This window comes from Seriola dumerili, unplaced genomic scaffold (genome assembly GCF_002260705.1).
Source record: "Seriola dumerili isolate Sdu_G_001 unplaced genomic scaffold, Sdu_1.0 BDQW01000330.1, whole genome shotgun sequence".
NCBI classification, from domain to species: domain Eukaryota; kingdom Metazoa; phylum Chordata; class Actinopteri; order Carangiformes; family Carangidae; genus Seriola; species Seriola dumerili.
Genome location: NW_019174585.1, coordinates 525618 through 537007, shown reverse-complemented (window position 1 = coordinate 537007; position 11390 = coordinate 525618). Strand labels below are relative to the sequence as shown.

The 11390-nt window shown below is 37.9% G+C and overlaps 2 protein-coding genes and 1 pseudogene across 2 annotated transcripts in view; all 3 read right to left on the bottom strand.

Moving 5' to 3' along the window:
• Positions 1–2419: 2419 nt before the first annotated feature.
• Positions 2420–5548, bottom strand: LOC111232260 (annotated as a pseudogene).
• Positions 5549–7573: 2025 nt separating this feature from the next.
• Positions 7574–8485, bottom strand: LOC111232333 (alpha-2C adrenergic receptor-like). The gene has a single exon (XM_022759794.1). It carries the CDS (start codon positions 8483–8485, stop codon positions 7574–7576), a length of 912 nt encoding a protein of 303 aa, XP_022615515.1.
• A 2785-nt stretch (positions 8486–11270) lies between these two features.
• The window catches only part of LOC111232332 (alpha-2C adrenergic receptor-like), a 2612-nt gene continuing 2492 nt past the window's right edge, over positions 11271–11390 (bottom strand). The window contains exon 2 of the mRNA XM_022759793.1: positions 11271–11385. Coding sequence (XP_022615514.1) covers positions 11271–11385 — 115 coding nt within the window. The remainder of the gene's footprint in view (positions 11386–11390) is intronic.

The window sequence follows — 11390 nt, the reverse complement described above, 5'->3', positions numbered from 1 at the left end:
ACCATAGTGTGTGTGTGGTGATCGTTAGTGCTGTGCTCGTGTGTGTGTGTTGGGGGGGGTTTCGGGTTCTCAAAAGCCAGCTTTGCGAACAATGAATAAAGAGTGATGTTAAAATCAAGTAAACGTCGGCTTTAATACCCTCGCTTACTTGACAAGACAGACTTGGTACTCTCGCCTTGACTCCTCTCTCACGCTCTGATCCTCTCCTTCACTGGCACCTTCCACTTGTGGCTGAGAACTAGGCCTACTTCCTGTCCTGACAAATTAACCATATCTTGTCAGTAACATGAATTAAACATTTTTTCCCATATTAGAAGAACTAATGATGTCTGCACTCTGCACTGTTTCACCTGTCCTCGCGATTCTTATACTCGCAAACTCTCTTTTTGAAATAATCTGTGATTTGAGACATATCGGCAACAAAAACGTACATGATGGGATTGTAACGTTAATTTAGGGAAACTTTTTCAAGAAGCTGGGTGTGCTTGAGTGTAAAAGAGATAATATTCACTTTGTTTGATTACCCGCAAAATCAGTCACCGCCTCCTTCTGCAAGCAGAAAATCCAGCGCGTTCGTATTCTTCTTCTTTGGCAATTTCAGATAGCTCTGCCTGATGCACAGATTAAGATACAGCGCCACTACATTGCCTGGTGCGTACAGCCACAACTGAGTTACAACCATCAAATCCACAGAGTACTGAGAAAACAAGTAGGCTACTAGAAGGCGCCGCCTTGCAATTCTCCATGCAGAAAAACCCTGTCATTGCTACACTCTGCTAGACTCCCTCAGAGCTATCTGTAGATGAATCCAGGTGTTAAGCAGATGTAACAAACCCACCATTACAGCGTAGAATCTCACTTATAAACCACTGGCAATACAACAATGTTTGTAAAGGAATTACTTTTTTAACCTCCCTTGCCAAGAATGTTTCCCATTAATTTTGAAAAAAAATAGAAATCAAGAACCATTGAAAGCAACAACAGATAACAGCTGTCGCAGTTCACAAACAATAACGGCAAACATTTCAAGAATGGACATTTAGATGACATGTTGTTAATATAAAGTTACCAACTGAAACGCACTCTGAATTCTGTGTACAGATCCAGATGCCTGTCTTTGAACTGCTTAGATAAATTTCAAGTGTTTCCGACATCTACGGTACTGTAGAAAGTACTGTCACATTTTCAGAATTTTGACATCGGCTTGGTACCGAAGTATCAGTTCTCAAATCAGTCTTAGCCACTTGGTGAGGTTCACTGGTGCTAAGGCAGAGAATTCATTATTTAGGGGTGCTACAGAATAACACGTTTGGTATTGAATGTAGGGCTGCCACAATTGGTCACCATAATTAAATATGTTAATTCGATGTATTCGTGTTTTTTCATTTTTTCCAAAACACTTCACTTCGTTGTAACACATCTGTGTGTTCAACATCCCAACAAGCTTGGTGAATTGAGTTAACACAGACTGCCCAAACCTGTCAAAACTATTTAACATTGATCACGTTAGCCTGACTTTATATTATTTGCAAGCTAGCTCTACCAGGCATTTAAGTTGGCAAAGTAATAAAACTATATTGTCCATGTGTTGCACATTGGTTAACATGACTTTTCATAGTATTGTCTGCGAGAAATAACGTTATCTCGACAGTCCCTGAGAATTATGGGTGCCTTCCGTTAAAATAAACGTGATGGTAGATGATGAGGACACTGACAGAGACTGACAGTATTTTAGATCACGTTAGTTTCTGTCAATTTTTATTAAATAATTGGAATGAAATTCATGAATGTTTATCAGTCTTTATAAGACACCTATCACACCATATTATCATGAAAAAGCACGGTTTAAAACTTCTGTACTGAAACTTTTGACTTTATAATACAGCCCAGTGCAGTGTAAGTGATATTTTCTAAATATATGATCAAAGTTCCACACAACTAACATGGAAATTATATAAAAATGCTCCCCGCATGTCAAAAAACTATTCCTGAAGGTAACCTGTCCTTTCATTTTCTCAAGAAATTTGATGTAGTTTTTCTTCATAGCCGATTCATATGTTGAATAAACTTGATGAGTTGGTGAGTAGGGAAATGACCATGTGCAAAGAAAATTGTTTGGAAGCATGTGAACTAAGCATAACACTATTATAGTATTTCAAAATATTTTCCCAAGGTTGACAGGTCTGCAAATGAAAAAGGATGCAAAAAAAAGTCTGAATTGTATCTTTTTACTGTATGTAGATTTTCGAAAAAGTTCACGATAAATAAAGATTATTTTATATATTATTATCTTGACGACACTGTAATCACAGTCATGCTTACCATAATAAACTACTTAGTTTAAACTAGTTAAAATCATTCTTAAAACATGTTTATGTAAAACTGGATTACAGACATGCTCAGCAGAATTTAAAATGATTCAATCTCCCTTCTCAAATATTTCTCTGGATACATACATTTTCAGTACATGAAAAAATGTTTCATCCCTGAGGCCATAAATGAGAGGACTCAGACATCTTGGAGCAAGATTAAACATTACATAGTTAAAGAACCTGACCTCAATAAATAACCTGAAATCAATCTGAAGCACAGTCGTTTCTATGAATGGACGCCAAAACTGATAAGACAGAGAAGAAGCTGGAAACCATGAAGAGCCACTGTTCTCAGACCCTTTCCTTGTTGACTTTTTATTCATCTCCTGATGCAGCTTTGGCCACTTTCATTATTTAACATAAGGAAAAACAATGATGATGCACATTATCAAGAAGTAAAACTGATGCACAGCCTGACCTAATATGATCCTGCCATCTGTACAAAATGAACATCTCCACAGAACATATTCTGTTTTGTTTGTAAAAAGCTAAGAGAGGCTGATGCAAAGAGGTGAAGAGAACAACAATGCAGGGCACAGAGCTGAGGCCATGGATGATGAGGATACAGTGCATAGTGGCTGCGTGTTGAGCTCAGCTCTCCATGGGCGCAGGGGCATACAAAATAGCCACGTGACGCTCCAGGGTCATTGCTGTCAGAGTAACTGGTGTGACTGTAAGATACAGAAGCACCACACAGAGATAATGATATACACATCCAAACCTGCAGGGTAAAGTGAAAATAGGCAAAGATGAAGAGGATATCAGACATGAACAATAGCAAGCTATCGGACAGTAGAGTAACAGCAAATAAGATGTACGAGCAGCATGTGTAGAAGCACTCCTTTTTGAAAAGGTTATGATGAGCAACAAGTTGATGCAGAGAAAAATCATCACCAGGATCTGCACAATAATAACCCGGTCATTGATCTGCCGCAGTGAGAAACCACCTCCAACCAATGAGTTGTTATCTGCCATCACTTTTCTAAATAAATGCACAAGTTTTTGCATTTTTGTGAAATGTTAAATTGTCAATATTAAATGTGTTGTGTCAAAGAAAAATTTTATTATTTTAACAAAAGTATAAAATTGATGTCAAGGCTTCTCTGTTGAGCTTTAGCAGACCTTCCCTGTAGTGGCATAGCATTGTGGAAGATATTTTCAAAGACAAATTTTGAGATCCTTGCAGTGCTGAGAGAGGGTTGTGAATTGAGAACTTTATAGGAGCACAGAAACACAAAACAGAGCAACAGCATGAACTTTGCTCACTACAGTGTCATCATTGCTACTCTTTAGTCTCCCTCAGGGGCTGAACCCATCTGTAGATGAATCCAGATGTAAACCACCCACATTTACAGTGGTAGAATCTCAATTGTTAACACTGGCAACACAACAATGTTTATAAAAGGATCTTTCGTTTTAAGCCTCCTTGCCAAGAAATTTTCCATTAAGTTTTTGGAAAAAAATTATAGAAAATCAAGGCACCATTTTAAAGCATTGCTTCAACAGTCCCTGCTCTCGCAGTTCCCAACAATAACAGCAACATTTCAAGACAACATTTAGACAACATTTTGCTATATAAAAATTACCAACTGAAACCATGATCCTGTCTTTGTACTGCTTAGATAATTTCAGTTTTCCTCCTTTCATTTGAAATGTTCTGTGACTCTGTTTGCAATACTGGCTTTTGGTTGTTTATAACTTATAAACCTATAACTTAACAATATCTCCCATACAACAGTCCTAGGGGTGTTTTTTTTTTTTTTTTTCCACAAATTGCATCTGACCTGTTGCTGCACTTGCTGCTGCCACTCTATGTGTTGATAGCGTTTTACTGTGCCCAGCTTCTTCCTATGTTCAAGTTTGTTGTCAACAATACAACACTTGTAGGTTTATTATACTGTTCTTGTTAGTTCCAGAAGACTCACATCTCCAGTATCATATGACTCTACGGTACTGTAGAAAGTACTGTCACATTTTCAGAATTTTGACATCGACTTGGTACCGAAGTATCAGTTCTCAAATCAATCCTGCTTACCACCAGTGAGGTTCACTGGTGGTAAGGCAGAGAATTCATATATTTCGGGATGCTACAGAATTATATTTTGGTAAGTTGAATGGAGGGTTGCCACCAATAATCTGATATTTTAAATTGGCATATCTTGGCATTATTTATTTATTTATTTTTTTAAAACACTTGACCACACATAACAGAACTTTGTGTGGTCAATATCACAACATAGTGACTGCATCATGACGTCAGTGGTCTTGATAAGTCAGATTAGCCATCGCAACTACAAAGATGAAGTCTGGTTGGATGCCGAAATTATCAGGCCAGCTGTCAAATGGGGTGCCACTTCGGTCAGCAGTGGACCATCAAGGCATTCATGTAGTTCGTTTTTTTTGCCGGCCTTTCCAGCCTTCTCTGTGTGCCTGTCATTCAGGGTGCAAGTCAGTCTGACCATGCAGTCTCCACCATCAAAAACCTCACCAATATTATCGCAGCTCTTTTACTTGCCTGATCAGAGCATTAGCCCTTCCTTAGCCATCTTCTCCTTCTTGACAATTCTTATTGTATTGTAATTATTATGTTGTGTAGTATAAAAACTGCTGTCACAAAGCCCTGTAATCGACTCCACTTCACTGCTGGTCACTGCAATAATCTCTCCATCAATAATCTCTCGTCTCCAGTCCCAATTAATCCCCTGCATACAGGGTTTTCCCTGGCCGGGGGGGGCCATATTTATATTGTCATTATCTCTCCAGCCACTGCAGGTCTCCAGCCACTGCAATATTTATATTGTCATTATCTCTCCAGCCACTGCAGGTCAAAGCCAGTCACGCTATGCTTTTGAGAACAATGAATAAAGAGTGATGTTAAAATCAAGTAAACGTCGGCTTTAATACCCTCGTTACTTGACAAGACAGACTTGGTACTCTCGCCTTGACTCCTCTCTCGCGCTCTGATCCTCTCCTTCACTGGCACCTTCCACTTGTGGCTGAGAACTAGGCCTACTTCCTGTCCTGACAAATTAACCATATCTTGTCAGTAACATGAATTAACATTTTTTCCCATATTAGAAGAACTAATGATGTCTGCACTCTGCACTGTTTCACCTGTCCTCGCGATTCTTATACTCGCAAACTCTCTTTTTGAAATAATCTGTGATTTGAGACATATCGGCAACAAAAACGTACGTGATGGGATGTAACGTTAATTTAGGGAAACTTTTCAAGAAGCTGGGTGTGCTTGAGTGTAAAAGAGATAATATTCACTTGTTTGATTACCCGCAAAATCAGGTCACCGCCTCCTTCTGCAAGCAGAAAATCCAGCGCGTTCGTATTCTTCTTCTTTGGCAATTTCAGATAGCTCTGCCTGATGCACAGATTAAGATACAGCGCCACTACATTGCCGTGGTGGCGTACAGCCACAACTGCAGTTACAACCATCAAATCCACAGAGTACTGAGAAAACAAGTAGGCCTACTAGAAGGCGGCCGCCTTGCAATTCTCCATGCAGGAAAAACCCTGTCATTGCTACACTCTGCTAGACTCCCTCAGAGGCTATCTGTAGATGAATCCAGGTGTTAAGCAGATGTAAACAACCCACCATTACAGCGGTAGAATCTCACTTATAAACCACAGGCAATACAACAATGTTTGTAAAGGAATTACTTTTTAACCTCCCTTGCCAAGAAATGTTTCCCATTAATTTTGAAAAAATATAGAAATCAAGAACCATTGAAAGCAACAACAGATAACAGCTGTCGCAGTTCACAAACAATAACGGCAAACATTTCAAGACATGGACATTTAGATGACATGTTGTTAATATAAAGTTACCAACTGAAACGCACTCTGAATTCTGTGTACAGATCCAGATGCCTGTCTTTGAACTGCTTAGATAAATTTCAAGTGTTTCCGACATCTACGGTACTGTAGAAAGTACTGTCACATTTTCAGAATTTTGACATCGGCTTGGTACCGAAGTATCAGTTCTCAAATCAGTCTTAGCCACTGGTGAGGTTCACTGGTGCTAAGGCAGAGAATTCATTATTTAGGGGTGCTACAGAATAACACGTTGGTAGTTGAATGTAGGGCTGCCACAATTGGTCACCATAATTAAATATGTTAATTCGATGTATTCGTTTTTTCATTTTTTCCAAAACACTTCACTTCGTTGTAACACATCTGTGTGTTCAACATCCCAACAAGCTGTGGTGAATTGAGTTAACACAGACCTGCCAAACCTGTCAAACTATTTAACATTGATCACGTTAGCCTGACTTTATATTATTTGCAAGCTAGCTCTACCAGGCATTTAAGTTGGCAAAGTAATAAAACTATATTGTCCATGTGTTGCACATTGGTTAACATGACTTTTCATAGTATTGTGCTGCAGAAATAACGTTATCTCGACAGTCCCTGAGAATTATGGGTGCCTTCCGTTAAAATAAACGTGATGGTAGATGATGAGGACACTGACAGAGACTGACAGTATTTTAGATCACGTTAGTTTCTGTCAATTTTTATTAAATAATTGAATGAAATTCATGAATGTTTATCAGTCTTTATAAGCACACCTATCACACCATATTAATCATGAAAAGCACGGTTTTAAACTTCTGTACTGAAACTTTTGACTTTATAATACAGCCCAGTGCAGTGTAAGTGATATTTTCTAAATATATGATCAAAGTTCCAAAACTTAACATGAAATTATATAAAAATGCTCCCCGCATGTCAAAAAACAGATTCCTGAAGGTAACCTGTCCTTTCATTTTCTCAAGAAAATTTGATGTATTGTTTTCTTCATAGCCGATTCATATGTTGAATAACTTGATGAGTTGGTGAGTAGGGAAATGACCATGTGCAAAGCGAAAATTGTTTGGAAGCATGTGAACTAAGCATAACACTATTATAGTATTCAAAATATTTTCCCAAGGTTGACAGGTCTGCAAATGAAAAAGGATGCAAAAAAAAGTCTGAATTGTATCTTTTTTACTGTATGTAGATTTCGAAAAGTTCACGATAAATAAAGATTATTGTTATTATATTATTATCTTGACGACACTGTAATCACAGTCATGCTTACCATAATAAACTACTTAGTTTAAACTAGTTAAAATCATTCTTAAAACATGTTTATGTAAAACTGGATTACAGACATGCTCAGCAGAATTAAAAATGTTCAATCTCCCTTCTCAAATATTTCTCCTGGATACATACATTTTCAGTACATGAAAAAATGTTTCATCCCTGAGGCCATAAATGAGAGGACTCAGACATCTTGGAGCAAGATTAAACATTACATAGTTAAAGTACCTGACCTCATTAAATAACCTGAAATCAATCTGAAGCACAGTCGTTTCTATGAATGGACGCCAAAACTGGATAAGACAGAGAAGAAGCTGGAAACCATGAAGAGCCACTGTTCTCAGCCCTTTCCTTGTTGACTTTTTATCATCTCCTGATGCAGCTTTGGCCACTTTCATTATTTTAACATAGGAGAAAACAATGATGATGCACATTATCAAGAAGTAAAACTGATGCACAGCTGACCTAATATGATCCTGCCATCTGTACAAAATGAACATCTCCACAGAACATATTCTGTTTTGTTTGTAAAAGCTAAGAGAGGCTGATGCAAAGAAGGTGAAGAGAACAACAATGCAGGGCACAGAGCTGAGGCCATGGATGATGAGGATACAGTGCATAGTGCTGCGTGTTGAGCTCAGCTCTCCATGGCGCAGGGGCATACAAATAGCCACGTGACGCTCCAGGGTCATTGCTGTCAGAGTAACTGGTGTGACTGTAAGATACAGAAGCACCACAACAGAGATAATGATACACATCCAAACCTGCAGGGTAAAGTGAAAATAGGCAAAGATGAAGAGGATATCAGACACGAACAATAGCAAGCTATCAGACAGTAGAGTAACAGCAAATAAGATGTAGCGAGCAGTTGTGTAGAAGCACTCCTTTTTGAAAAAGGTTATGATGAGCAACAAGTTGATGCAGAGAAAAATCATCACCAGGATCTGCACAATAATAACCCGGTCATTGATCTGCCGCAGTGAGAAACCACCTCCAACCAATGAGTTGTTATCTGCCATCACTTTTCTAAATAAATGCACAAGTTTTTGCATTTTTGTGAAATGTTAAATTGTCAATATTAAAACCAAGTTTTAACATAATGATTAGAAAGTCGAGTCGCTTATACTTTCTGGTTTTGATTTCTTTTTTACCAAGACCTTCCCTGTAGTGGGCATTAGGCATTGTAGGAAAGATTATTTCAAAAGACATATTTGGAAGGTCTCTGCATGCTTCTGAGCAGAGGTTGGTGAAATATGAGACTGTTTATAGGAGTAGACTATGCCGCTCATTGTAATATAGGGTGTATATACAGTGGTTTTCCCCTGGCGCGGTTCTAGGGAGTGGCGGCCATATTTATTGTCGATTTATCTCTCCAGCCACTGCAGGTCTCCAGCCATGCATTTAATACAAAAATATAAATAAAAAAAATAAAAGACTGCAGGTCAAAGAGTGCTCAGTTCACGCTATGTCTTTTTGAATAAAAAAAGAGTGATGTTAAAATCAAGTAAACGTCGGCTTTAATACCCTCGCTTACTTGACAAGAGAGAGGTGTTACTCTCGCCTTGACTCCTCTCTCCGCTCTGATCTCTCCTTCACTGGCACCTTCCACTTGTGGCTTAGAACTAGGCCTACTTCCTGTCTACAACTTAACCATATCTTGCGTCAGTAACATGAATTAAACATTTTTTCCAAAAAAAAAAAGAACTTAATGATGTCTGCACTCTGCACTGTTCACCTTCCTGGCGATTCTTATACTCGCAAACTCTCTTTTGAAAATAATCTGTGATTTGAGACATATCGGCAACAAAAAGCGTATGTGATGATGTAACGTTAATTTAGGGAAACTTTTTCAAGAAGCTGGGTGTGCTTGAGTGTAAAAAGATAATATTCACTTTGTTTGATTACGCAAAATCAGTCACCGCCTCCTTCTGCAAGCAAAACATCCGCGGTTATTCTTCTTCTTTGCAATTTCAGATAGCTCTGCCTGATGCACAGATTAAGATACAGCGCCACTACATTGCCTGGTGACGTACAGCCACAACTGACAAGTTACAACTCAAATGAGTACTGAGAAAACAAGTAGGCTACTAGAAGGCGGCCGCCTTGCAATTCTCCATGCAGGAAAACCCTGTCATTGCTACACTCTGCTAGAACTCCCTCAGAGGCTATCTGTAGATGAATCCAGGTGTTAAGCAGATGTAAACAACCCACCATTACAGCAGTAGAATCTCACTTATAAACCACTAGCAATACAACAATGTTTGTAAAGGAATTATTCTTTTTAACCTCCCTTGCCAAGAAATGTTTCCCATTAATTTTGAAAAAAATATAGAAATCAAGAACCATTGAAAGCAACAACGAGCATGAGTGCAGTTCACAAACAATAACGGCAAACATTTCAAGACATGGACATTTAGATGACATGTTGTTAATATAAAGTTACCAACTGAAACGCACTCTGAATTCTGTGTACAGATCCAGATGCCTGTTCTTTGAACTGCTTTAGATAAATTTCAAGTGTTTCCGACATCTACGGTACTGTAGAAAGTACTGTCACATTTTCAGAATTTTGACATCGGCTTGGTACCGAAGTATCAGTTCTCAAATCAGTCTTAGCCACTGGTGAGTTCACTGGTGCTAAGGCAGAGAATTCATTATTTAGGGGTGCTACAGAATAACACGGTTGGTAGTTGAAATGTAGGGCTGCCACAATGGTCACCATAATTAAATATGTTAATTCGATGTATTCGTTTTTTCATTTTTTCAAAACACTTCACTTCGTTGTAACACATCTGTGTGTTCAACATCCCAACAAGCTGGTGAATTGAGTTAACACAGACCTGCCAAACCTGTCAAACTATTTAACATTGATCACGTTAGCCTGACTTATAATTATTTGCAAGCTAGCTCTACCAGGCATTTAAGTTGGCAAAGTAATAAAACTATATATGTCCATGTGTTGCACATTGGTGTTAACATGACTTTTCATAGTATTGTCTGCAGAAATAACGTTATCTCGACAGTCCCTGAAGAATTATGGGTGCCTTCCGTTAAAATAAACGTGATGGTAGATGATGAGGACACTGACAGAGACTGACAGTATTTTAGATCACGTTAGTTTCTGTCAATTTTTATTAAATAATTGAATGAAATTCATGAATGTTTATCAGTCTTTATAAGCACACCTATACAACCATATTAATCATGAAAACACGGTTTTAAAACTTCTGTACTGAAACTTTTGACTTTATAATACAGCCCAGTGCAGTGTAAGTGATATTTTCTAATATATGATCAAAGTTCCAAAACTAACTGAAATTATATAAAAATGCTCCCCGCATGTCAAAAACAATTCCTGAAGGTAACCTGTCCTTTCATTTTCTCAAGAAAATTTGATGTATTGTTTTCTTCATAGCCGATTCAATATGTTGAATAACTTGATGAGTTGGTGAGTAGGGAAATGACCATGTGCAAGCGGAAAATTGTTTGGAAGCATGTGAACTAAGCATAACACTATTATAGTATTCAAAATATTTTCCCAAGGTTGACAGGTCTGCAAATGAAAAAGGATGCAAAAAAAAAGTCTGAATTGTATCTTTTTACTGTATGTAGATTTCGAAAAGTTCACGATAAATAAAGATTATTGTTATTATATATTAATCTTGACGACACTGTAATCACAGTCATGCTTACCATAATAAACTACTTAGTTTAAACTAGTTAAAATCATTCTTAAAACATGTTTATGTAAAACTGGATTACAGACATGCTCAGCAGAATTAAAAAAATGTTCAATCTCCCTTCTCAAATATTTCTCCTGGATACATACATTTTCAGTACATGAAAAAATGTTTCATCCCTGAGGCCATAAATGAGAGGACTCAGACATCTTGGAGCAAGATTAAACATTACATAGTTAAAGTA